Source organism: Cucurbita pepo, chromosome LG01 (assembly GCF_002806865.2).
Source record: "Cucurbita pepo subsp. pepo cultivar mu-cu-16 chromosome LG01, ASM280686v2, whole genome shotgun sequence".
In the NCBI taxonomy this organism is placed as follows: domain Eukaryota; kingdom Viridiplantae; phylum Streptophyta; class Magnoliopsida; order Cucurbitales; family Cucurbitaceae; genus Cucurbita; species Cucurbita pepo.
The window spans coordinates 7,455,455-7,482,630 of record NC_036638.1 but is presented as its reverse complement, the minus strand read 5'-3'; the positions used below and the strand labels follow the sequence as shown (position 1 = coordinate 7,482,630).

At 33.5% G+C, this 27,176-nt stretch overlaps 4 protein-coding genes across 10 annotated transcripts in view; 3 read left to right on the top strand and 1 right to left on the bottom strand.

Moving 5' to 3' along the window:
* Positions 1-1,680: 1,680 nt before the first annotated feature.
* Positions 1,681-12,464, top strand: LOC111797016 (amino acid transporter AVT1C-like). 3 transcript variants are annotated; one of them, XM_023679874.1, is made up of 13 exons: positions 1,681-1,824; positions 3,130-3,371; positions 4,229-4,575; positions 5,607-5,821; positions 8,468-8,491; positions 9,481-9,661; positions 9,968-10,193; positions 10,318-10,453; positions 10,601-10,620; positions 11,211-11,356; positions 11,444-11,487; positions 11,567-11,629; positions 12,302-12,464. In XM_023679874.1, exons 2-13 carry the CDS (start codon positions 3,190-3,192, stop codon positions 12,398-12,400), a joined length of 1,683 nt encoding a protein of 560 aa, XP_023535642.1. In that variant the 5' UTR covers positions 1,681-1,824; positions 3,130-3,189; the 3' UTR covers positions 12,401-12,464. The 3 variants fall into 3 exon arrangements, with proteins under 3 accessions (XP_023535642.1, XP_023535634.1, XP_023535653.1); XM_023679866.1 differs by lacking the exon at positions 8,468-8,491 and adding an exon at positions 6,005-6,028; XM_023679885.1 differs by lacking the exons at positions 1,681-1,824; positions 3,130-3,371; positions 4,229-4,575; positions 5,607-5,821 and adding exons at positions 6,672-7,038; positions 8,070-8,284.
* A 1,392-nt stretch (positions 12,465-13,856) lies between these two features.
* LOC111808452 (lysM domain receptor-like kinase 3) lies at positions 13,857-15,830 on the top strand. The gene has a single exon (XM_023694438.1). It carries the CDS (start codon positions 14,218-14,220, stop codon positions 15,520-15,522), a length of 1,305 nt encoding a protein of 434 aa, XP_023550206.1. The 5' UTR covers positions 13,857-14,217; the 3' UTR covers positions 15,523-15,830.
* A 1,011-nt stretch (positions 15,831-16,841) lies between these two features.
* Positions 16,842-19,162, top strand: LOC111808445 (DNL-type zinc finger protein). The gene is made up of 2 exons (XM_023694427.1): positions 16,842-17,036; positions 18,427-19,162. Exons 1-2 carry the CDS (start codon positions 16,973-16,975, stop codon positions 18,891-18,893), a joined length of 531 nt encoding a protein of 176 aa, XP_023550195.1. The 5' UTR covers positions 16,842-16,972; the 3' UTR covers positions 18,894-19,162.
* A 3,855-nt stretch (positions 19,163-23,017) lies between these two features.
* Positions 23,018-27,176, bottom strand: part of LOC111795121 (thioredoxin-like 3-2, chloroplastic) — an 11,668-nt gene continuing 7,509 nt past the window's right edge. For 2 of the 5 annotated variants that reach the window (XR_002815158.1, XR_002815157.1), the window contains exon 7: positions 23,018-26,129. The gene's annotated coding sequence lies outside the window, so the exon portion shown is untranslated. The remainder of the gene's footprint in view (positions 26,130-27,176) is intronic. The other 3 variants (XR_002815161.1, XR_002815159.1, XR_002815160.1) reach the window with 3 other exon arrangements.

The following is a 27,176-nucleotide window of genomic DNA, read 5'->3' as shown; positions in this document are numbered from 1 at the left end:
TCTTATTTAACTAATTTTCTTTCTTTATTTTTTTTTATTTTTTTTGTAAAAAAAAAAATCCTTAAATATTTCGTTTATCAGATTTTTTTTAATAATATTAAGATTTTATTGGAATTTTAATAATTTCCTGCCGAGAATATCTGAATATTTTTTTTTTAGTTTAATATTTATAAATAGATTTGTTTCTAAGTTTGATGAAATTCAATTAATTATTTTTAAATTGTTGTTAAATTTATTGATTAAATCAAGTATTTAAGTTCTATTAATTAATCTAATCAGATATTTAAAATTTTGGGTGAGATTAATTAAACGTTTTTGTTTCTTTTCTAGGGTTTAATTAATGTGACGTTTGATTATTTTTTTTAATGATTAATCAACTAAATCAAATATTTAAACTTTGATAAAATTAATTAATTAATTAAATATTTGCAAATTCAATTTTTTAATCTTATTTGAGATTTTGTTGAAGTTTATATTATGTACAATTGTCAAAAACTGGTTGATAAAAGTCGAGGTTAAAAAGGTCATTTTGCTTAAATATTATTGAGATTTTGATGATAACTATTTAATGAAAATGTCGTATTCCAAAGTTGATTGTGTAGCAATTTACATGTAAACCCCTAATAAAATTGTTAATTATATATTTTTGATAATATAATATTAGCATATAAATGTAATGAATAATGCTCAAATTAACCTTTTAAAAATTTAGTATATATTTTCTTATACTATAAAGAAAAAAATATAAAATTTGTTAGATGAACACGACTCTCTATAATAGTATGATATTGTTCACTTTGACATAAGCTCTCACGGCTTTGTTTTGGGCTTTCTCAAAATGTCTTATAGGAATAGAAACAGTATTCCTTGATTATAAACCCATAATCATTCTCTAAATTAGCCGATGTGGGATTTTCATCATCCAACATCTCCCTCGAACAAAGTACGTCTTCCCTCAATCAAGGCTCGACTCCTTTTTCTTTTGGAGTCTTAGTCATTTTTTACTATGCCTTCGAGGCGGGAGGCTCGACTCATTTTTCATTTAGAGTCATTTATTCGACATTCAAAAATTCTATTAACATGATTAAGTTTAGAGCATGACTGTGATACTTTAGAAAATTCTTTAATTTTTTTAATAAGATCCGACCAACCAAAATATAAATATTGAAAAATAATAAAAATGAGTTGAGTGAGATAAAAATAAAAGAGTTGGGACTGATATGTTCTTATTTGTTCTATTTGCACAACGACCCCAAATTTCTTTTATTTACACCACGACCTTCTAAATGTGGCATATTACAAATCAGCATCACTGTGTTTCTTTTTATTTTATTTTATTTATTTATTTATTTATTATTATTATTATTATTATCTTAATCACTAATTAAAAATAAATATTCTATAAATGTGGCATATTAAAAAGATATATTTGAAACTTGGAACAATAAAATTGAAACTAAAATTTTGTAATTTAGTTGGTTATTACAATAAAAAAAAATATTTTTTAAATATATATTTAAAATAGATTAATATAATACTAATATCATTTAATCGTGATCCATGTGATTTTTTTGGTAGCTAAAGTGATGCCAATAATAAAAAGGCTAATATTTGTTTTAGTTATTTTCTAAACCCAGACAAATAATATATATTTTACCAAATTTAAAATGGCCAAAAAACAGAACAAGACAAAATGAGTTGGAAGTAATAGCTTTAGAGGGGGAGAGTTATTTATATGAACGACAGAGAGAAGAGAGCAGAGAAACAGGAGCAGAGCAAGGCGGTAGCCGACACTCTCCGATCTTCGTTCCACTCAAATTCACGGTTCGTTTTCACTGAAACTTTCTCTACAGATTTACGGTTTCTTTCATGCCTTTTGACTTGTGATCAGATAGAAAATTTTCGATTCTGTACCGCTTTGAATTTGTTATCTATTGTGATTTTTCGTTTTGTAGTTGATTGAACTTGTGTTGATTCATTAGCGATTCTTGTGTTTACTACGGATGATCGAGTGTTGAAGTGTGCGCGTTGTGTGATTTTCATCCGATCGTTTTTTTTTTTTTTTTTTTTTTTTTTTTTTTTTTTTTTTTTTTTTTTTTTTTTTTAAGCTGTCGTTTCTGGTAACGAGTGTTCTGTTGATTTTTGAATGCTTTGGAAAAGATTTTGGACTTTTGATAATACTTCAAAAAAATATTTCAAATAACATAATAATTATACTCGTATTTCACACAACCAAAATCCCTACAACTATTTGGTTTTATATATTGGCTACCTTATTATTGTTTGATTGGCTTTGTCAGCATTTGAAATTAATATGTCCAGAGGGTCTAACCACGTGATATTTTTGCATGCCGTCCTGCCTTTTCTTTTCTTACCTAATTCAGCTAGCTTTTTTTACACGATTGAGGGCTCCTTTTTTTGTCCTCTCGAATAGATAAAACTTGCTACAAAAAGTTCATAGATGCGGCGATTCTGTAACGTTTGTCCTAGAGCAAATAACTCAGACACGTGATTTCCATGCCCACTTTTTATTGCTGTTTTGTGTTTTCGCTTAATGCTGACAATAACCTAACCCCCCCATGTGCCTATCATATCACCACCCCCCACATGGAATAGCTTCATATCCGTTAGTGTCATTGGAGCACTTTAGCAAATTACGTACATGAACCGAAATCAGGCCCCATTAATTTTTTTGACCTATAAGTTGCTTCATGTGGCACCACTCTGACATGACCCACACGGATAAACATTCAGAGTATTGTGTTGCCTAATTTAGATAGCCTGTTTTTGAAGTGTAGGTTTGTGTGTAGCCACGGTTTTGGAAATGGGGAAACCGCCATAATTATGAAACAGAAAAAAATAGTGGGTCCAACCAAAACTATGAGGAAAATGGAAGGCGAAATAGTGGGGGTCCCACCAAGTTATAGAAAGCAAAAAAAGGAAACTCGATTTCAGATGATTCGGTTTCGGTATATGATGTTGATGTTGACGTTGATGATGATGCAGGTGGAAATGTGCTATGTGGGGTTGGAATACTATCGACGCCTTTCGCAGCGAAAGAGGGAGGATGNTTTTTTTTTTTTTTTTTTTTTTTTTTTTTTTTTTTGTTTCTGTTGGTTCGATCTCTAGGTTGTTCGTGCTCTGTGGAGTATACTGTAAGGAGAACGGAAAGATTGGAGGACGGAGAGGATGAAGAGTTCTGTTTCGGAACAGAGTTTTTTGTATGAGAGTGAAGACGAAGAGAATCCGGAGAATGTAATGCATAAAGATAAAGACGATGGAAACGATTCGGATTCTTCCGATGCTTCGACTGAAAATCAGAGACGGAGCAAGCCTAATTCATACACCACCGCTTGGCCTCAAAGTTACAGGTATCAATCTCTATCTTCACATCAATAAATTAATGCCCTCGCTTCTGTGCGTTTTGTTTGTTCCTTTTACTTACTTCTCTATGAATATCTGATCTATCTGTTTGAGACTCCGTCGATCCGTTCGTTTGATTAGAAAATATTCTCGATTCGATCACGCTTTGTACATGTCGTTTTAGTTGGTTTTGTTTCTGTTACAAAAAAGTTCTTCCGACAACACAAAATGGGAGGTCATTTCATATTTTTTCTTTTTTATCTTTTGGATTTCTAAATTTCCGCTAGAAATCACTTTTTAGCATTACAATCAAACTCGAGATTGAAATAAATCTTATATTACTCAAATTGCCTATATTTTGATTCATAAAGTTAGTACGGATGCTAATAATATATTTGATTAGTTTTTTGGATGACATCCTATCTTAACTCATTTGATCGCACTATAATTTTTTAATATATTCATTTTTTTTTTACTTTAATAGTGAGAATAAAAGTTTGAAGTGTTCTTATGATAACTAAACTTTTAATTTTTTATTCAGTAAGTTCATATACTTTAAAAACCATTTAATACATTCAAACTTTTAATTATACGTATAAACAGTTATGAATTTTCTGTACATATTTGACATTAAGAAAAACTAGAATTTTATAATCCCAATCCTGTATCTAATTAGTTAAATAATTTTTTTTTTTTAAATTTAAGTAAGTTAACAAAAGAAGGAAATTGGAAGTTTAAATAACTAAAGTACAAAATTTTGAGTTTAAATTTGTTTGTATACAATACTGTAAGCTAGAGTTTGATTGATATGCTCTACGAGCTTTTGGTAACGCTGAATTTGGGGCCTATTAATTGTATGTTTCAGACAGTCGATGGATATGCTGGGCAGTGTCCCATCGCCTAAAATCGGGATGTTGGGAACGTCATCTTTAACTGGATGGGGCAGCTCATTCCTGTCCTCTTCGTTAACCCGAAGGCACACTTCTGAGACATTAGCTTCTGCGACAAAACCGCTGCTGCCCACGGTGGCTGACGAGAAGAAAGACGAGCAGCCGCCGCCGCCGCAGCAACAACGACTTAGCTCTCACTCTCTGATTCTCCCTTTTACTTCAAGGAGGGCATCGGCCATTAAAAAAGATGACAAACTTTCCACAGTCCCACACGAGTTTCCGACTGCTCGTCGAAGCTCATTCGGTCAAGCCTTGCTCAATGGTTAGTCCTGAACTATGACATTTTAATATAATATTATGCCCAATATATTCCTTGCATCTCTGATCTCTATCTCACTAGAAAAACATTCCGTGGATGAAATGATGAACATCTGAAATTGGGACTTTTCCATTAGCTGTCGTTTCTGGTAACGAGTGTTCTGTTGATTTTTGAATGCTTTGGAAAAGATTTTGGACTTTTGATAATACTTCAAAAAAATATTTCAAATAACATAATAATTATACTCGTATTTCACACAACCAAAATCCCTACAACTATTTGGTTTTATATATTGGCTACCTTATTATTGTTTGATTGGCTTTGTCAGCATTTGAAATTAATATGTCCAGAGGGTCTAACCACGTGATATTTTTGCATGCCGTCCTGCCTTTTCTTTTCTTACCTAATTCAGCTAGCTTTTTTTACACGATTGAGGGCTCCTTTTTTTGTCCTCTCGAATAGATAAAACTTGCTACAAAAAGTTCATAGATGCGGCGATTCTGTAACGTTTGTCCTAGAGCAAATAACTCAGACACGTGATTTCCATGCCCACTTTTTATTGCTGTTTTGTGTTTTCGCTTAATGCTGACAATAACCTAACCCCCCCATGTGCCTATCATATCACCACCCCCCACATGGAATAGCTTCATATCCGTTAGTGTCATTGGAGCACTTTAGCAAATTACGTACATGAACCGAAATCAGGCCCCATTAATTTTTTTGACCTATAAGTTGCTTCATGTGGCACCACTCTGACATGACCCACACGGATAAACATTCAGAGTATTGTGTTGCCTAATTTAGATAGCCTGTTTTTGAAGTGTAGGTTTGTGTGTAGCCACGGTTTTGGAAATGGGGAAACCGCCATAATTATGAAACAGAAAAAAATAGTGGGTCCAACCAAAACTATGAGGAAAATGGAAGGCGAAATAGTGGGGGTCCCACCAAGTTATAGAAAGCAAAAAAAGGAAACTCGATTTCAGATGATTCGGTTTCGGTATATGATGTTGATGTTGACGTTGATGATGATGCAGGTGGAAATGTGCTATGTGGGGTTGGAATACTATCGACGCCTTTCGCAGCGAAAGAGGGAGGATGGCTTGGACTTTCAATTTTGCTCTTATTTGCTGTGCTCTGTTATTATACTGGATTCCTCCTCCGCGACTGCATGGAAAGTAGACCGGAGCTGGATACTTACCCAGACATCGGCCAGGCAGCCTTCGGCACCACCGGCCGAATCATCATCTCGGTATGCCATTTAAATCATCTAATAATATCATTTCATATGTAAAGTAATCAATTATAACAAATTATTCTTCTAATCTATAAACATTCATGTTTAAAAAACGAGTTGTTCAAGGTCTATACTGCTAAATAGGTGTAATTAACATAATTAATAATGTTTTGCTTTTGTTTGTTGCTGTGGATGCAGATAGTTTTGTACCTGGAATTATACGTAAGTACAGCTATCTCCATTGAGTGAGTACGTGTTATTTGTTTTGTTCTATTTGATTAATTAAACCAACGGTTGTTGGATGAGTTGGTGGCTGATTTTTAAATGCTGACCGCTGACTGTTCCTATAAGATATCTTGACGCCAGGATTCGCGGGTCCACGTGGGTTCCTTTCCGTCTGCAACTCCCACTTAAAACTTTCATTTTTGGTTGAATTACCATTTGGTCCCGATTGTTTTGAATTCGTTTTAACTTGGTATTTATTTTTAGTTTTGATCTGGATCATAGAGAGGTCCCATTTAAATTTTTTTAAAACAAAGACTAAATTGAAACGTAATTTGATCAAACATTTAAAAAATATATTTTTATTTATTTATTATAGTCTATTTTTTATGTACGTTATTTTATTCTATATTATTTTTTTAATTCCAAAGTGAGATACAAAATTCTAACTTCATTTTTTGTATTTTTTTTCTATACATAANTTTTTTTTTTTTAAATTTAAGTAAGTTAACAAAAGAAGGAAATTGGAAGTTTAAATAACTAAAGTACAAAATTTTGAGTTTAAATTTGTTTGTATACAATACTGTAAGCTAGAGTTTGATTGATATGCTCTACGAGCTTTTGGTAACGCTGAATTTGGGGCCTATTAATTGTATGTTTCAGACAGTCGATGGATATGCTGGGCAGTGTCCCATCGCCTAAAATCGGGATGTTGGGAACGTCATCTTTAACTGGATGGGGCAGCTCATTCCTGTCCTCTTCGTTAACCCGAAGGCACACTTCTGAGACATTAGCTTCTGCGACAAAACCGCTGCTGCCCACGGTGGCTGACGAGAAGAAAGACGAGCAGCCGCCGCCGCCGCAGCAACAACGACTTAGCTCTCACTCTCTGATTCTCCCTTTTACTTCAAGGAGGGCATCGGCCATTAAAAAAGATGACAAACTTTCCACAGTCCCACACGAGTTTCCGACTGCTCGTCGAAGCTCATTCGGTCAAGCCTTGCTCAATGGTTAGTCCTGAACTATGACATTTTAATATAATATTATGCCCAATATATTCCTTGCATCTCTGATCTCTATCTCACTAGAAAAACATTCCGTGGATGAAATGATGAACATCTGAAATTGGGACTTTTCCATTAGCTGTCGTTTCTGGTAACGAGTGTTCTGTTGATTTTTGAATGCTTTGGAAAAGATTTTGGACTTTTGATAATACTTCAAAAAAATATTTCAAATAACATAATAATTATACTCGTATTTCACACAACCAAAATCCCTACAACTATTTGGTTTTATATATTGGCTACCTTATTATTGTTTGATTGGCTTTGTCAGCATTTGAAATTAATATGTCCAGAGGGTCTAACCACGTGATATTTTTGCATGCCGTCCTGCCTTTTCTTTTCTTACCTAATTCAGCTAGCTTTTTTTACACGATTGAGGGCTCCTTTTTTTGTCCTCTCGAATAGATAAAACTTGCTACAAAAAGTTCATAGATGCGGCGATTCTGTAACGTTTGTCCTAGAGCAAATAACTCAGACACGTGATTTCCATGCCCACTTTTTATTGCTGTTTTGTGTTTTCGCTTAATGCTGACAATAACCTAACCCCCCCATGTGCCTATCATATCACCACCCCCCACATGGAATAGCTTCATATCCGTTAGTGTCATTGGAGCACTTTAGCAAATTACGTACATGAACCGAAATCAGGCCCCATTAATTTTTTTGACCTATAAGTTGCTTCATGTGGCACCACTCTGACATGACCCACACGGATAAACATTCAGAGTATTGTGTTGCCTAATTTAGATAGCCTGTTTTTGAAGTGTAGGTTTGTGTGTAGCCACGGTTTTGGAAATGGGGAAACCGCCATAATTATGAAACAGAAAAAAATAGTGGGTCCAACCAAAACTATGAGGAAAATGGAAGGCGAAATAGTGGGGGTCCCACCAAGTTATAGAAAGCAAAAAAAGGAAACTCGATTTCAGATGATTCGGTTTCGGTATATGATGTTGATGTTGACGTTGATGATGATGCAGGTGGAAATGTGCTATGTGGGGTTGGAATACTATCGACGCCTTTCGCAGCGAAAGAGGGAGGATGGCTTGGACTTTCAATTTTGCTCTTATTTGCTGTGCTCTGTTATTATACTGGATTCCTCCTCCGCGACTGCATGGAAAGTAGACCGGAGCTGGATACTTACCCAGACATCGGCCAGGCAGCCTTCGGCACCACCGGCCGAATCATCATCTCGGTATGCCATTTAAATCATCTAATAATATCATTTCATATGTAAAGTAATCAATTATAACAAATTATTCTTCTAATCTATAAACATTCATGTTTAAAAAACGAGTTGTTCAAGGTCTATACTGCTAAATAGGTGTAATTAACATAATTAATAATGTTTTGCTTTTGTTTGTTGCTGTGGATGCAGATAGTTTTGTACCTGGAATTATACGTAAGTACAGCTATCTCCATTGAGTGAGTACGTGTTATTTGTTTTGTTCTATTTGATTAATTAAACCAACGGTTGTTGGATGAGTTGGTGGCTGATTTTTAAATGCTGACCGCTGACTGTTCCTATAAGATATCTTGACGCCAGGATTCGCGGGTCCACGTGGGTTCCTTTCCGTCTGCAACTCCCACTTAAAACTTTCATTTTTGGTTGAATTACCATTTGGTCCCGATTGTTTTGAATTCGTTTTAACTTGGTATTTATTTTTAGTTTTGATCTGGATCATAGAGAGGTCCCATTTAAATTTTTTTAAAACAAAGACTAAATTGAAACGTAATTTGATCAAACATTTAAAAAATATATTTTTATTTATTTATTATAGTCTATTTTTTATGTACGTTATTTTATTCTATATTATTTTTTTAATTCCAAAGTGAGATACAAAATTCTAACTTCATTTTTTGTATTTTTTTTCTATACATAATTGTTTTAGTATTAAGATCATAATTTAAATAATCAATTTTTCTTTAAATTTTATATTGTTTTTGTTGGTTCAATAATTGTAGAGTAGGACGACGTTGAACCATCTATATTTGAGTTGGTAATTCCAGTTAATTATGCTTAGATTGGCTTAATAGATATTAATTATCTCCCTTCATATTTATATAGATATATTTAAAATTTATAAAACTATAAGATGAAATAAATAATCACCTGAATATAGTGAATTAATCCCTAGCTCTCTCTCTTATGAGGAGATTTTTACAGTCTCCTCTTTGGAACTTGAAGTTAAAATAAATAGATTTAAATTTATCTCCCTAAAAATTATTATATAAACTAACATATTTTCTACACCCTTCACTCTCATTCCAATAGTCCAGAAAAGTATGGTCATTTTCATTAGCTATGAAAATATTATGTTTCATTAGTTGTTTAGTATAATTATTATAGTGTTTTTAGTAGACAGTTAATAGAATTTTCTCTTCTTTCAGGCTGCTGGTATTGAGCAAATAATCTTGGAGAGTGATAACTTGTCTTCTCTATTTCCAAATGCCCATTTAAATGTGGGTGGATATGAGTTAAATGCACACCTTTTATTTGCTTTGATGACTGCTCTTGCTGTTCTTCCTACCGTTTGGCTCCGGGACTTAACCATTCTTAGCTATATCTCTGGTAAGTGGTAAAGAAGCTAGTCTAGGGGTAGCAGAAATTACATTTCTTGAATTATCATCTTCATCCACTGTTCGTCTTTCATTGTTGATGTGCAGCACTGAATCACCAGTTACTATATGTATATATACTGCTAAATTTTGTTTTTATGGTCTTTCAAAAGTTATAGTATTACTTTTTTTATCTTAATTTCATAAATGTTTCAAAACTGCGGATGTGGAAATTCATTAGGATTTTGGGTGAAAATTGGGACATGAAACAGTAAAACGGCGACCTAAAACATTAATTTGATTCATTTTGCTGCTTCAGCTGGTGGAGTTATCGCATCAATATTGGTTGTCCTATGCTTGTTCTGGATTGGGTTGGTGGATGATGTTGGTTTCCAAGGGAAGGAGACGACTACGTTACTGAATCCTGCAACCCTTCCTATTGCTGTTGGTCTTTATGGCTTCTGCTATTCTGGACACGCTGTCTTCCCCAATATTTATAGTTCAATGGCAAAACCAAGTCAATTTCCGGCAGTCCTCTTAACATGGTAATGTAAAATTCTGAACTATGATTAGCTATTTATATAGATGCATATGACCTTTATCATGCAGTGAATGAATAAGAAGTTTCATGCTCTCCCGTGAATAAAACCATTTCACATTATTATGCAGTTTCATTGTTTGTACTTTGATGTATGCGGGAGTTGCTTTGATGGGATATGCAATGTTCGGAGAATCCACGTTGTCACAGTTCACTCTTAACTTGCCAAAGAACTTGGTTGCATCAAAAATCGCCGTCTGGACTACGGTAAATTCTTTACAATTTTGATACCCACAGCTTTGTAATACATGTCATGAACTTGAACATTAGCATTTCATGAGATTTTGTTATTTGTTAATGCTTACTCTGTAGCAGTAGCTAATGATACTTCGTCTCTGATTTTGTTCTTTGCAGGTGGTTAACCCATTTACCAAATATCCTTTTATCTTTCATGTAGAACGTAATGCACTATATTCCAGTTTCAGTATAATTATGAACTGATGTAGACCAATTTCTTCGGATGGATTTTGAAAAATATCTGAAACAGCGTGATGATATGATATGTCCACTTTGAAATGATATGATATGTCCACTTTGAGTATAAGCTCTCAATCCTCCCCTCAAACAAACTAAATCATAGAGCCTCTATTGAGGACCCTGTGAAGCCATCGAACCCCCTTTGTTCAACACTTGAGTCACTTTTGACTACATATTCAAAGCTCGCAACGTCTTTGTTCGATATTTGAGGATTCTATTAATATGACTAAGTGAAGGATATGACTCTGACACCATGTTAGGAATCATGATTCTCTATAATGGAATGCTATTATTTACTTTAAGCATAAACTCTCGTGATTTTACTTTTGCTTTTTTTTCAATAGGCCTCAGTACTAATGGAGGTGTATTCTTTGCTTATAAACCCATAATCATCTCCTAGCGAATGTGGGCTCCCTCCCAACGATCTTTCAATAGGTCCTAGATTTCTGTTATATGAACAGCAACGATTTTTCTTAATGAAATCTACATATGCTTTGACGGTGACTCCAATTGCAATGAGTCTGGAGGAGCTGATACCATCAAATCATCCCCAGTTTTTAATATTCTCAATCCTTATTAGAACAGCTCTTGTCATCTCCACCTTGCTCGTGGGTCTCAGCGTTCCTTTCTTTGGTAAGTACTTACTAAAGATTTCTTACTGACAATATCTATAGGTTTGAAGAGAAGCGTCATACTAATATTGTTAATCATCTTTGGCAGGTCTGGTTATGTCGCTCATCGGCTCACTTCTGACCATGTTTATTGTAAGCTTTTCTGCAATGCGTGAGTTTGTTAACCAAGCTGTTCTTGTTTATAACTTCGTTTAAAACTTCACATTCGCAGAGTTTAATACTTCCATGTGCTTGTTTCCTGAGCATCCTCAAAGGGAAAGTAACTCGTCTACAGGTAATGTTTTTCTTTTGTTGCTGTACTGATATATACTGTGTGTGAAAATTTATCTATTCCTGATGATAGCATTTTGAGTGTTTTTTTAGTGAAAATTTGATCACGAATCAGAAATTTATGTATAATCCTTGCAAACAAGAATCAGAAATTTTATTATGAAAAAAAAAATTAAAAAAAAGAAGAAATAAGACTTTGTCACGTGATGAATTGTAGTTAGATGATTAGATCATTGCACAAAGATCGGTTGTAACGCCGATCCACCGCTAGCAAATATTGTCCTCTTTGGACTTTTCCTTTCGAGTTTCCCCTCAAGACTTTAAAACGCGTCTGCTAGGGGAAGGTTTACACAAAACTTGTTTTATGAAGTCTATTACCTAGTTGGAGGACACCGCGTGAAGCTGGTTTCACATAACAGCGTAACCTTCCGTTCCTATCGGTGGAAGGATAGTGGGTTGGATCTCCTCGGTTCTGAAGAGGGGGTAGATTGTGATATACCACATTGGTTGGGGAGGAGAACAAAACACCATTTATAATTTGTTGTTGAATCATACTTTGGCACGTGACTATTTGTTTATTTAAATTTTAGAACATTTTTCTATTGTATTATTGGAATGATCTACAGAAGAATGTTTGGATTCACATTGTTAGAAAATAACATATATTTTTGTGCAGGGAATAGTATGTGGCATAATCATAATAATAGGGCTCATAGCAGCAGTCTTTGGAACGTATTCTTCCGTCTTAAAAATCGCCCAGAATTTGAGTTCCTGAGAAATTTGGATTGGCATTATAATATGGTAATTTTATCCACCAGCCTGCATTATTTNTTTTTTTTTTTTTTTTTTTTTTTTTTTTTTTTTTTTTTTTTTTGAGAATAAGGGGTTCTCATTATAGAGTTTCATGTGTTGTATTTTTCTTTTTTAATATTTTTCAACATATTATTTCTATTATTGTTTTATAGTATAATAAACTTCCATAGAATTGTTACACTCGTTAATTAGTTTTCATAGAATTTTCTAGCTTTGGTTCTTTTCTTTTATGTATATAGAAACTATTTCTTTTAAATATTTTTATATTTTTGTAAAATATATGCGATTGTAAAGGAATCAAATTTGATAAAATGTATGTGGTTTTTGAAGTTTTATTAGTTCATTCTTTCAACTTCAACTATAGCCTTAAGTACATCGATCTTTACCACTTTTACCTTTTTTTTAGGACGGTAAATATGGTGATAATGATTGAACCATTGGTTTCATGAAGATGAATTACTCAGTTTGACTTAATTTAATATTTTTTAATAAATTTTTAGTACATGTCAATACTTCAACTTGACTTTAAATTAAAGCATTTAATTAAATTTTAGTAAATTGTTTTTGAAAGCGTCTTTGATTACTTAGAAACAGGTCTTTGATTTTAAAAAGTTCAATGATTCGGGATAAATATATATAATATAATTTTTGCAATATCTTCATAAAAAATCACTCTCTACTTTTTCCATCATTCTTCATTAAATAAGATTATCTTTTTCTTTCTTGACATTTCAATTTTGGTCGAAGGAGATCCCTGCAAATTAAATTGACATCACTATGTCCCGAAACATTGCATAACTTCCTTTAGAGTTCGACATTTTTGTTCTTAGAAAAAAATGTTATTTAATTATTAAATATATTTTGTCACTTTCTATATTTTAAGATTGGCGGTATATTACTAGAAAATATGGCTTTATATCTATATTTAAATGGACTATTTAATGTCAAGATAAAAAAATAAAATAAAAATTATTCCTGCTTTTATTGTATTTGATATATTTTTATGTTAAACTTTGTCTAATAAATCTTATATATAAATATATATATTAAAATATTAATACTATGCCAATATTTTTTAATTCATTATCAATCATCATCATTAATTATCATTCCTATTTGAAGCATTATTTTATTTCCTCATTTAAAAAAAAAAAAAACCTCCCCCATATATGAAGCTATAAAGCAATGTACCACTAAAAAACCCTTAATAAACACCAATAAAAAAATAAAATATTATATTATAAATTAGTCCTTTTCATAAACTTTATAAATTTTAAAAATAGTGCCAGTTCTCCATGTCTAATAATTTTTTTAATTTCTTATATAATAAATTTATTTGACATTTTTCAAAAATAAAATTCGATATTTTAAATATAATTTATGTGATTTTTTAAAAATGGAATAGTAACATATTTAATAATTAATTAATTAATTAATCAATTACAAATTTCTCCCTAGAGAAAAGGCCCACAACAGTGGAATAGCCGGAGAAGAAAATTCCCGTACGATTTTGTTTATCTGTCTTCTTCGTCGTCGTTTTGGGTTTCGTCTTCTCCGATTGACAGCAACATTACTGAAAATCCTCTGTACCAAACCCTAAATTATTTTACCACCTGCGTTTCCGCTATTCAAATGGTCGATTTCGACGCCGCCGCCGTTTCTTCCTCCTCCGACGATCTGGTTTGTTCTATGATTCTTTGCCCCAATTTTTCGTCTTCTTCGAGACGTTCTACAGGTCCATATGTTTTCTGATCTTCAATTTTGGATTTCGTCACTCCGATGTGCAAGACTAAGAAAAGTACGGACGTGATCGATCCTCCGAGCCCTAGATCCTCTCGCCATCAACGAATGTCGAAATCCAACGCCTCGTCTTCCTATGTGGATCCTTCCAGTTCTGTGAATTTCACGAGTTACAATATTAGCACCACCGATACTAAATCCAGCACTAAGAGCTCGTCGAAATCTTCCAGTTCTAGTCGAGCTTCGCTTGTCAGTTTGAAGAATTCGCTTCCGGATAATCCTCTCATTTACGAGTTTTCTGAGATTCGTTCCGCTACCAACAATTTCCTCTCCAAACCGTTCTCTTCGTCGTCGTCTTCCTCTTCGTGGCGTTGCTTAATTAGGGGAAAAGACGCGATCGTTTTTCAGCGGAAATTGCTCCGTCCGATTGAGTTACCGGAGTTGAAGCATCAGTTGTCTGTTATCGGCCGGAGCCACCATAACAGTCTGGTGAAGCTCCTAGGCGCTTCGATTTCGGGGGATTACGTTTATCTGGTGTACGAATTTATCGTCGGAGCAAACTTGGCGGAGTGTCTCCGTAATCCGAGAAACCCCAATTTTACCGTACTTTCGACTTGGATTTCTCGGATGCAAATCGCTACCGATTTAGCGCACGGACTTGATTACATCCACCATTGCTCTGGTTTGAACTCCAAATTCATCCACAATCACATCAAGAGCTCCAGCATTGTAATCACGGAGGAAACCCTAACTCCGAAAATCTGCCATTTCGGCACCGCGGAGCTCTGTGGCGAGACAGCAGTGACAGAGGAGGAGAATGAAGAAGAAGAAGAAGAAGAAGGAAACGAATCAGAGATTACGACTTACAGGCGGCCGAAGCGGCCAAACGTTAAGAAGATTAAACTGGAAGGGACGAGAGGTTACATAGCGCCGGAGATGATGGCGAATGGGACAATGAGCCAGAAAATCGACGTTTATGCGTTCGGAGTGTTGATTCTGGAACTAATCTCCGGCGACGAGGCGTTGAAGTTCATTCTGGAGAAGGGGAATCGCGGCGGCGGGTATGTGAGGGTGAGTGTAATAGAGACAGCGAGAAAGGCAGTGGAGAATGGAACCGGCGGGATTCGGACATGGGTGGATCGGAGATTGATGGACTCATTTCCGGTGGAGGTGGCGGAGAAGATGGTGGTGGTTGGGCTGGAATGCGTGGAGGAGGACCCAGATAAGCGGCCGGGTATGGGTCGGGTCGCGGGAAAGATTTCTAAGCTGTTTCTGGAATCGAGCCGGTGGGCAGAGAGCATTGGCAAATCACTCGACATGTCGGTTTCTCTCGCCCCTCGGTAAAAGGTGATAGTGAAACGACAGTCGGTACAAACTTCCACTGCCTTAATTTTTTTTTTTTTTTTTTGATACTTCATAATTAATTAATTGATTTTTGAAGAAGTGTTCGTGAGAATTTTGGGATATTTTAACTTAAAATTTTTTTAATGGGGAATTTTGAGAGATTTAAATATAAGCATCTTCAATTTTTTAAATTATAAATTTAGTATTCAATGTTTTATGTTTCATATCCAATTGTACTAAGAAAAAAGAATAAATACTATATATAAAAAAAAAAAGGTTTTTAATGGATTGGGATACCTATATTTAAATACTTGAATATAAAATAAAGTTCTTCTATATATAAAGATAACGCAACTTTAAATCCATCGCTGTCGACCAACCTGTAATATAAAACATAATATATTTATTTTATTGTTCAAATTTTCAATCTTCTTAGTTTCTATGAATTTATGATTTTAATTAATTATTTAATTTTTAATAATAATTTTAATTATTTTATTTACTACTGTAATACGTGGTTAACACTATTGATACGATTCAATTGTAATTTTTACAATTTGATCCAAATTGTTCGTGTAGAGATATATGAGTATAATTATTATATACATTGAGTTCGTATAAAATTAGACCATAAAATATTTTATTTATTTCTATAGATTTATTAATTAAGAAGATTAATATTTTACTATATAATTACATGCAACTTGATTTTGATTTTAATTTCGAGAAAAGAGTGATATTTTATTTGTGAGGATTTGTCTTTTGATTTACCTATCGAGGACGAATATAATTTTATCTAGAATAAGTAGATTAGTAATTTTTTAAAGTGTTAATTTTGAGATTTAAATAATTGGGCCCTACTTTCTCACTCACCCAGAAGTGGTTTATTATTGGATCATAAACAAATGTTTCGGTTTCATTAGAGAATTAGTGGTACCTAGAGGGATAATTACAAGGGTAAAATAGACTTTTGACTAGCCAGTGAAAGATCGATTTTCTTATAATAATTATATCAATTGACATAATTTATCTTAGAATGCATAGCAACTCTCAGTCTAGATATTGCGACATATAATTAGTTCGTTTAGAATGACAGATAATTAATGAATGAATTTATATCTAGAACTTATGGCATAGTTTGAATAAAAATTTTAATTATTTAAATTAATATTTAATATATTAAATACATAAATATACTTTTAGTATGGACTAATATTTAATATATTAGATATATTAATTAAAAAAATAAAATTAATATTTAAATATTGGATATATTAACCTAAAGAAATTATTTATTATTATTTGAAGGGGTTATTTTAACCAAATTTTGGTTATAATGCGAAAATATAATTGATGTCGAACTTCCAGAGGAACCCGGCCGTTCTGGTATACGCACACCCGGCGATGGAAATCTGAACTTCCTAACTCGGAGCTCCGTGTGCAGTATTCCATGGCGACGAGGCGAATTCTCTCTCTCGCTTTGCGTTATCGATCGGAGACCTCTCTTCCGCACGGTGAGCTTCCATTTCTCTTCTCTCGGTAAAACCCTAATTTTAGACAATTTTTCTCACTCCTATCTATATATTTTTGCCTGATTTGTTCGGTTTCTGTATCCCCTCCATTAGTGGGTGAATTTGGTATTCTCCGATCATGGGAAAATCTTGTGTCGAAGTGGTGAAATGAGTATATTGGTAATTTATTTTCTGACTTCCCAAAGACTTACCAAAGAGGATTAAGGGACAATTATGTGTATCTATGATCTAATTGGTTGAATATTCTGGGCGAGTTCTTTCTGTTGTTTTCGAAGTGAAGGGAGTTGTGTCCATGATACTCTTTTATAAGTGTTTTATATGATTTATTGCAAACTCCGCTTAAGCGGATAGCGGATGGATAGCAGTAAATTTAATCTTATGTCTAACACTTTTAAACATTTTGAATCACTTGGAAGGGGGTGGGTTGCCTTGGAGGCACCATAGATTGCACTGTTGGCATGGCGCTTTTGAGTGCCCCTAACTGGGGCCGTAGATCGAGTTCTGGGCTAAGGTTACTGCCCTTCAAAACTCCCTAGGAGGTGGGATGCCTTGGAGGCAGCATAGATTGCACCGTTGGCAATGGCGCTTTTGAGTGCTCCTAACTGGGGCCGTAGATCGAGTTCTGGGCTAAAGTGCCCCTAACTGGGGCCGTAGATCGAGTTCTGGGCTAAGGTTACTGCCCTTCAAAACTCCCTAGGAGGTGGGATGCCTTGGAGGCAGCATAGATTGCACCGTTGGCAATGGCGCTTTTGAGTGCTCCTAACTGGGGCCGTAGAGGGCTAAGGTTACTGAAAATGACCAAAGAACAAAAAAGCCAAAAACATATACAGCATAAAATCTTTTAGTCAGGCAAAAGAAAGGGTTTGTGATGCCTGCTCTAAAGGCTTTCCAAGAACTTCGTTGGGTGGAAAAGTCTAGACTAGAGCCGATGACTCATGTGGAAAAGTCTAGACTAGAGCCGATAGACTCGTGTGGAAAAGTCTAGACTAGAGCCGATAGACTCGTGAAGAGATAAACCGCTAGAAGCCATCAAGAAAAAGTCCCTCCTCTTTTTGTTTGCCAGTAGAGCATTAATAAGGTTACTAATTTGATCCATTTTCCCGAGAAAACAGAGTTTGAACATATAAATCTCATTAGCGGCTCGTGAGCTTCATAACAGACAATTTGAGGTCTGGTTAATTTGGTTTTAGCAGTAAAATGGGACCGTTTGTGAAGCTTCGGGTGTTCTTCCTTTAAAATGTTTGAGGAATTTTTCTTGTAGCTTTAGAAGAATAAATATTCTTGGATTCATTTCATTATCTGATGTCTGATTCTTGACGGTTTCTTTCATCTTTTTATTTATAGTTTACATCACTACAAATTTTGATTGCAGAAAGGACTTGCCAGATTCACCCGTTTGCAAATTCATGGTTCTTGACTGGGCAAAGATTTTGGATTAGAGGTAATCAGAGCCTGGCAAACTCATCAATTGCTGAGGATTCTAAAGATAACGAAGGCAACTCTGTTCATGAAAACAAGGACGATGGTTCTGCTGTGAAGTACTCTGTTCTGTCCAACTTGAAATCATCCCCTAGGCATGACCTTGCCATGATCTTTACTTGCAAGGTCTGCGAGACAAGATCAATCAAGACAGTTTGCCGTGAATCATACGAGAAGGGCGTGGTAGTGGCACGTTGCGGTGGATGCAACAATTTACACCTTATTGCAGACCATCTTGGTTGGTTCGGCGAGCCAGGCAGCGTCGAAGACTTCCTGGCTGCTCGTGGGGAGGAAGTCCGCAAAGGTTCTCTCGATTCTCTGAGCTTGTCCCTTGAAGATTTGGCTGGAAAGAACTCCTGAAATTTTGGATCTATACCACAGCGTTGAAATCAAAACGTAGAGAAATCTTGAGTAGTTTATAAGGTTTTGGGTTCTCTGGTTTGAATTTAGAACACTAAATTCTTCTAAATTCAAAATTTTAAGTCGTTTTTATTTCAACTGGACGTATTGATATCAAATTTGGAGTATAATGATAATATGGTAGCTGAAATACTAATTAGTAGCATTTTATGTTATGATTTACTGATTAGTTTATCAGTTTATTACTCTAATAAAACATGAGTTTAATAGAAGCTTAATTGCCTTTTGATATACTATTTGTACGTTCCATTCATCAATTTTGCAACCATAATAAAAAAGGTAAAATATATGTGGGATATCACATATTTAAAAACAACTCATGTGAAACTAAGTTTGTTCGGTCATATACGACATCCATGAGTGCATGTTCATCTAAATAGAGGCTCTCTAGCTCACTTTACAATAGGTCAATTCTGACCATAAGAGGTTTCAATCTTACCTCTCCACTAAGCTAAAAGTAAACAATAGAAAATAGAAACTTAACCAATATTTCATGAGACAATTATCAAATTATCATATTTAAAATAATTATTATGTCTAAATAATTATAATACATTTGAAAAAGAAAGGTTAATGGTGTATTTATTCTGATTCTTTAAATAAGAAAAAAAAAAATACCATTTTCAATTTTATAATTTTCTTTTTTACCTACCCTAAAAAAAAAAAAATTCATTCATTCATCCGCTCAAACCATTAAAAAAATTCCAATAATTGCTTTGATTAAAAAAAAATGATTATTTTTATTTGAATATATATTTTTAGTGATAATTCTTTTTATTATAAATTTACATCACATTATTCAACTATTTATTATTTATATAATAATAAATTTTTACAATATAAAAAGTATTATTATTATTACGCAACACTAATATTTCAAAATAGTAACTAGTGTTATATGACCATTAATATACTAACTTAATCGATTTTGTTAAGGAAAACTAATTTATTAAAACAACAATTTTGATGATAATTATATAATACAATAAATCCGTTTGATTGATACAAAAATTTGGGATAAGCAATTGATCTAACGAACCCAATTACTATTTTTTGATGACCATCGCATCAAGCTTTTGAGGCAACGTTTTGTACGAAACAAACTGATATTTTGCAACATTATTTCTAAATAAAAGCATATCATATTTCGTAATCAATTATCATTTTGAGGTAACATTTTGGGCATTATCTTATCAATGTTGGCTTTTTGGCCTTGATCTCACTTTAATTAATTTCAATCAATTAATTGATGTTTTGATGATAACAAACCTACTTTTTAATTATTAATTATTTTCAGTATTTTGAACTGTCCACAGTATAAAGTCGGGAATAACAATTTCAACGACTTTTCAATTACTCAAATCAGAGCTAAAACGAAGAAATTACAGTCGAGACAACATACCCGACGTGATGATGTGGCAGCAAAATCAAAATGATGGACAAATCAAAATATATCAAAGTATGACATTTATGATTTTGGGAGAGTAACAAATGGTGGAGTTTTTCTTATTACTATATTTTTAAATAAAGTTATTTTTACAAAATATAAATTTGAATCTAACCGTTACTCACATCGATTTTTATTATTACTATATTATATTATTATATTATTATATTTTAAAATTTTGGTGGTTACTCACATAGTTTTTATTATTATTATATTATTATATTTATAATAAATTTTGAATTTCATTTGACCGTTACTCACATAACTTTTTATTATTATTATATTATATTACTATTATATTAAAATTTTGAAATAAATGAATTTAGAAAATTTTCTTATTTATTTACTTTTAATCTCCACCTTCCATTATTCCTAACACAATCCAATGGTCAATATTCAATCCTACATTTTGCCACTTTTCTCCTCTATATAAACTCATCTTCCCCACATTTTAAAATACACAACTTACATACATTCTCCAATCCTCATTTGTTCAAAGTCTCCATTGTTTGTTGCTCTCTCCAAGCTTACAAGTTTATTTCTTTTCATCTTATTCTTGAGAGGGATTATTTTTGTATTGTGAGGAAATAGTTGTGAGTATCCCAAATTGTAAATCTACTCTTTGAGAGAGTTGTGGTGTGTTATTATCAAACTCAAATACTTGTATCGGTTTGATCCTGCGCCGTGGAAAGGATTGAGTTTGCTCTTGAACTCGTAAAAAGAGCGGTGTAGCGGTTTGGCTCAGATCCGTGGAAAGAGTCGAGAAAGTTCTTTATTCAAATTCCCAAGAGGCGCTTGGGGAGTGGAGTAGGTCGAGTTTGACCGAACCACTATAAAACTACGGTGTCATTTTCTCTAACTCTTTCCTATTTAATTTCAAAATTATTATTGTGATTTATTGCATGTTCTACTTGATTATTGTTTTGACTTGAATTACTTTGTTATAGTAATTATCATCTTTTACTTATTTGTAAAAAGTTTCATCATTAGAAAAATTAATCACGTTTAAACACTTTTATCGTTAAAACCCTATTCACCCCCCCCCTCTAGGGTTGCCATACCGATCCAACAATCAAGACAACAAACCAAACGTAACACATTGAGACAACCGTGGAATAACCATCATAACATCTAATTAGTTAACGATAATTTCAAAAAACTAGTAATATTTGAACGATTGACAATTCAGGATAGTTATTCTCACAAAACAACTAATATTTTTAAGATGATCATCAACAGAGACTCAATATTTTAGGGTAAAAGCAAACAATATTTCAAAATAATTAGTCCATTTAGACAAACATTAGATTCATTTGAACCAATTATGTCTAAGTCTAAACAACTATTATAATTGAGGCAACGAAATAACTACCATACCAACACTAAAGATATCAAAGCAGCTAATATTTCAACCATTGTCTAATTATAATTAAACCCTAAACTTAATTTCAGAACACCATATTGTTGTACATCAACCAATATTGTTGTACAACTATCATGACGAAAAACTATCGAGACAACCATTATTGCTATTATTTTGGATTCTATTTCGCCCCAAGGTATCATTTTTAATACATCTGTGGGGCAAGCTTAGACACATTGAGTACATCCTATACACATTTTGGATTCTATTTCGCTCCAAAGTATCATTTCTAAAATCAACCATTATTTTGGATTCTATTTCGCTCCAAAGTATCATTTCTAAAATCAACCATTATTTTGGATTCTATTTGGCCCCAAGGTATGGTTTATAATACATTGAATGCGACATTGATCCAAAATGTGTATAGGATGCGACATTGAATGCGACATTGGATCTAGAGTTATTTTTTAAGACCAAATTTTCGATCATTCATTGATAAGAAAAATAAAAAATGGGAACAAAGATTGGATTGATGATAAAATAGAATCCTGGGTCTCGAACAGTGATTCGATTGATGATAAAGAAAGAGAATTCTTGGTTCAGTTCTCCACCTTAGTACAGAAAAAAAGGATCGATCAAATTCTATTGAGTCTGCCTCATAGTGATCATTTCTTTATCAAAGAATGGTCGGGAGTAATTTGATACTCATGCAATAGGACAAAGATACTTTGATTTTATCTACATTCCTTTCAAATTAACTCATGCAATAGGACCAAGATACTTTGATTTTATCTACTTTCCTTTTAAATTAACTCATGCAATAGGACCAAGATACTTTGACTTTTACATTTTCACAAACATGATCATGGATTAAATAATTTTCCTTAATGAATATTAGAATTGGTGAGACACTATCAAATAGTGGCAACCAAATGTAATTATAATTGAGATTACCGATATTTTGAGAAAATTATGAACGAGATAACAATTTTATCTAGACACTTATTATACCAAAAGAATTTAATATTTCACAACGATAATTGTTAGACAGCCAATATTATATGATAATCAATATTTTGAGCAATTATTATCAACCACTATGCTTAGACAATTATTGTACCAATGCAATTAATATTCCACAATCATCTTGATACAACAAATATTTCGAAAAACAATTATATGGTATTCTATCATCAATTATTGTACCAATGCAATTGATATTCCACAATCATCTTGATACAACAAATATTTTGAAAAACAATTATACTGTATTCTATCGTCGGGGCAATGTTTGGACAATTATTATACAAAAACAACTGATATTCGCAATTATCATTCCAACATCAATGCAAACATTATATTTGGACGATCATTGTACCAAAACAACCAATATTTCACAAAATGCCTGAACAATTATTGTACCAATCCGATATTTTGCCAGAATTATAATTCTAAGACAAACAATATTTCGAGCAACCATTATGTATGGACAAATATTGCCAAGGCAACCAATATTTCACACCATCAAAGCAACCACTATGTTTGAACTATCAAGACAATTATTGTACCAAGAACTGATATTCCACAACAATTATCATCCCAAGACAACCAATATTTCGAGCGGCCATTATTTTGGATTCCATCAAGGGAGCCATTATATCAGGACAATTGTCAAGGCAACTATTATGTTTGGACAATCGTTGTACCAAGACAATTTTGCAACAATTATCATCACGAGACAATCACTATTTCGAACAACTATTATTTTAGACCATTATGTCTGGACAATTGTCAAGGCAACTATTATGTATGGACAATCAGCGTACCAAGACAACCGATATTTCGCAACAATTATCATCCCGAGACAACCAATATTTCGAACAACCATTATTTTGGATTCCATCAAAGAAACCATTATGTCTTTGACAAATAATTGCCAAGGCAACCAATATTTCACACCATCAAAGCAACCAATATGCCTATGTCTGAACTATCAAGGCAATCATTGTACCAAGACAACCGATATTCCGCAACAATTATCATCCCGAGACAATTAATATTTTGAGCATTATTTTAGATTCCATCAAGGCAACCTATTATGTCTAGACAAATATTGTCCGGGCAACCCATATTTCACACCATTAAAGCAACCATTATGTCTAGACAGTTAGTGTACCAAAATAATCGATATTTCATATTTCATAACAATTATCATTTCGAGACATCCATACTTCAAAATAGTATATCAAAGATTTCGACAACACAACACCCAATTAATAATTCAAGACAACCGAGACCCTTGGAAAAAGGCATAGATCTCCCGGAAAAAGGCTGAACATTAAAAATTGTCATGAAACCCTCTCATAAACAAACTAGAAAAGGTAAAAATTACCTTAGCAAAATTTGATATAAATCTAAAAAATTAAAACATCATCCCTCATACCCAAAATGACTTGTTTCTAATTTTTCTTTCAAAAAAATAATTAATAAACACTCAACTGATTTGGTTTGGACATCACTACAAGCATGTTTCTAAACAAAGATTCCACCTAATTCATGTTGACTACAAGCCACAGACAGAAACACCAGGACAAATAGAATCCCAAATTTAGTTGTCAACACGTTGTTTAACACCTTAATAAATAACTAAACATTAGATTCGATGGAGAAGATTAAATCAAGAAAACCATACCAATTTACCAAAGCTCTTCCCCTGATGAAAATTCTCCAAGCATTTCATTTCCCTTGCGTTTGGAACATAGTTGTGCTAAGACACACAAGAATTTGATGAAGTAACACAAATGGACCATTCCAGACGTCTTTCAAAGAAAGAAGAGAAAGAACTCAAACCTGACCCATTTCAAAAGAACCCTCTTCATATTAGTATTCGTTGAAACAACGATACCTACCAGTGGTCAAGAGTGATAGGCTGAATAGACACCAAAATATGGCCATTAGAGAAGCGTGTGTGATAAAACACCCATTAGAGCAATCAGTCAAGATGGCCTTCAACAAACCCAGAACTACTAGCAAAGTGCCTCAAACAAAGTAAGATCATGAATATAGACAAAAAGGCAAGGTTACATATTTTTTATACTAAGTTCAAGAGATCAATATTTGGATTAAGAAAATAACATGTTTTAACCAAAGCATTGCTCTCAAAAGATAATTGTCTTTAAAAACCAACTCGAAACAATCTCATGAATCAATGAGAAGCGTTAAAATAAGCATAGCTTGACATATATAAAGCAAGTTTTTATTAACGCACCTAATTAAAAGCATGTTTCTAACAGGTTAAAAACAGTTTTTGAAATAACCATTGCATCTCAGGAAACCAAAAAAAGTATTGGAATTGATGTAAGCCGCTCGTACCCATTTCTTAAAGCATATTCTGTCGGTCAAGAAAATACATAACAAACTTGAAAAACCAAAGAGACAAGCCAGCAAACCTGAGGCATTTGATTAGAGATTCACCGCACTTGTTTAACACCAGACAAACCACATAGGCATATAAAAAAAAAGGCCTAATCCAAAGAGGAAAGAGAGGTTATCCCAGGAGTCTAGGAACAATCTATGGTTTAGACATGCATCTACAACAATGTGACAGCACATTCAATACTTTACCAAAAGAAAATACTAAATAAAACACAAGAGATCAAATGACAGACCACCAATAAAACTCCAAGATATAAAACTTTTAAAGTTTAAAATAGTTCACATGAACCACATGAGACAAGAAAACACAAGGTCCTTTCAATGATTTTGCTAAAACAGAAGGAAAAACCAAATGATTTACCTTAATTCATCGAAATAAGTGGTCCAAGGACATTGATTGTAAGCCACCTAAACCAAAATCTATAACAATTAGAACCATTGCATAGATTAGTTTCATTAGCCACGAACGAGGATAGCTTGAACAACAAATTTGCGGAAAATTAGCGAGAAACCCATTAAGAAAAACCTCTTCATACCAATATTTGTCGAAGCAATAACACTATTACCACAAAGGTGAAAATACCTACACAAATAGAGTCTCACATAGAGCAAATCAAATAAACAAAACAAACCTAATTAGCATGGACTCACCATGTTTAACTCCATTTTTAATAAAAGGACTCGGGCCCTGTTCTTCAATGACCCAAAACAGTTTTTAAAAACCTTTGCATTTCTTGAAACCAAAAACAGTTTTGGAATTGATGTAAGTCAAGAAATTACATAACAAATTCGAAAAACCATAGAAAATTATAAGTCAGCAACCTGAGGCGTATGATCGAGATCCACCGCACTAAATCAACCGTCTTCTTAGGCAAACTGATCTAATACATGATATTCTAATATTTAGCAAGAGAAACAGTCAAATCCTCCCCTAATGAAAAAACCAGCTTCTCATTAGTAAAGGGAACAAATAAGACTCCAAGGCAGTATCAGAACAAATATAGAACATCAAATGAACCAGTGATTAAATTTCACAGCAAAAGAAACATAAGACAAGGAAACCAGAGAAAAATTAAGTTTTCAAAAATAAAAAAGAGGCATAATAACATACCCTAGGTGACCGTACATTCCAAGACAACCGATATTTCAAACAATCACTATTTTTTATTCTATCTGGGCAGGCACCAAGGCAATCAATATCGGTACAATTCCATATTTTGCAACAATTATCATTTCAAGAAAATCAATATCTCCTGCCACCATTATGTCTGAACAATTATTGTACCAAGGCAACCATCACAATTCCGAGACAACCAATATTTCAAACAACCACTATTTTTTATTCTATAAAGGCAACGATACAGGACAGTCAATGTACCAACAAAGGCAACCGATATTTCACAACCAATATTTTGCAACAATTATCATTCTAAGACAACCAATATCTCAAGCAACTATTATTTTGGATTCAATCAAGGTAACAATTATGTTTAGACAATATTGTACCAAGGCGACAACCATATTTTAGAATAGCATATCAAGGTAACCATTATGTCCAGACAATTATTGTACAAGCAATCGTCATCATTCCGAGACACCAATATTTCGAACAATCACTGTTTTTTATTCTATCAAGGCAACCATTATGTCTTGACAGGTAATGTACCAAGGCAACCGGATATTTGCAACAATTATCATTCCAAGACAACCATTATTTTGGATTCTATCAAGGCAACCATTATGTCTGGACAATTATTGTACCAAGGCAACAGGTATTCCGCAACTATTATAATGTCAAGACAATCACATTTTAAAATAGCATATTAAGGCAACCATTATGTCTGGACAATTATTGTATTAAGGCAACCGTTATGCAACAGGTATTTCGCAACACAGTTAAGAGTACCGAGGCAACCGATGCGTCCGGACACAGTTAAGAGTACCGAGGCAACCGATGCGTCCGGACACAGTTAAGAGT

Excerpts from the sequence above, each read along its gene's own strand:
- LOC111808452 (XM_023694438.1), top strand. The coding sequence starts at position 14,218 with ATGTGCAAGACTAAGAAAAGTACGGACGTGATCGATCCTCCGAGCCCT.
- LOC111797016 (XM_023679874.1), top strand. The coding sequence starts at position 3,190 with ATGAAGAGTTCTGTTTCGGAACAGAGTTTTTTGTATGAGAGTGAAGAC. Across the intron at positions 9,662-9,967 it reads CATTCTTAGCTATATCTCTG|CTGGTGGAGTTATCGCATCA; the intron begins GTAAGTGGTAAA and ends TTGCTGCTTCAG. Across the intron at positions 11,488-11,566 it reads CACTTCTGACCATGTTTATT|AGTTTAATACTTCCATGTGC; the intron begins GTAAGCTTTTCT and ends TCACATTCGCAG.
- LOC111808445 (XM_023694427.1), top strand. The coding sequence starts at position 16,973 with ATGGCGACGAGGCGAATTCTCTCTCTCGCTTTGCGTTATCGATCGGAG. Across the intron at positions 17,037-18,426 it reads GGAGACCTCTCTTCCGCACG|AAAGGACTTGCCAGATTCAC; the intron begins GTGAGCTTCCAT and ends TTTTGATTGCAG.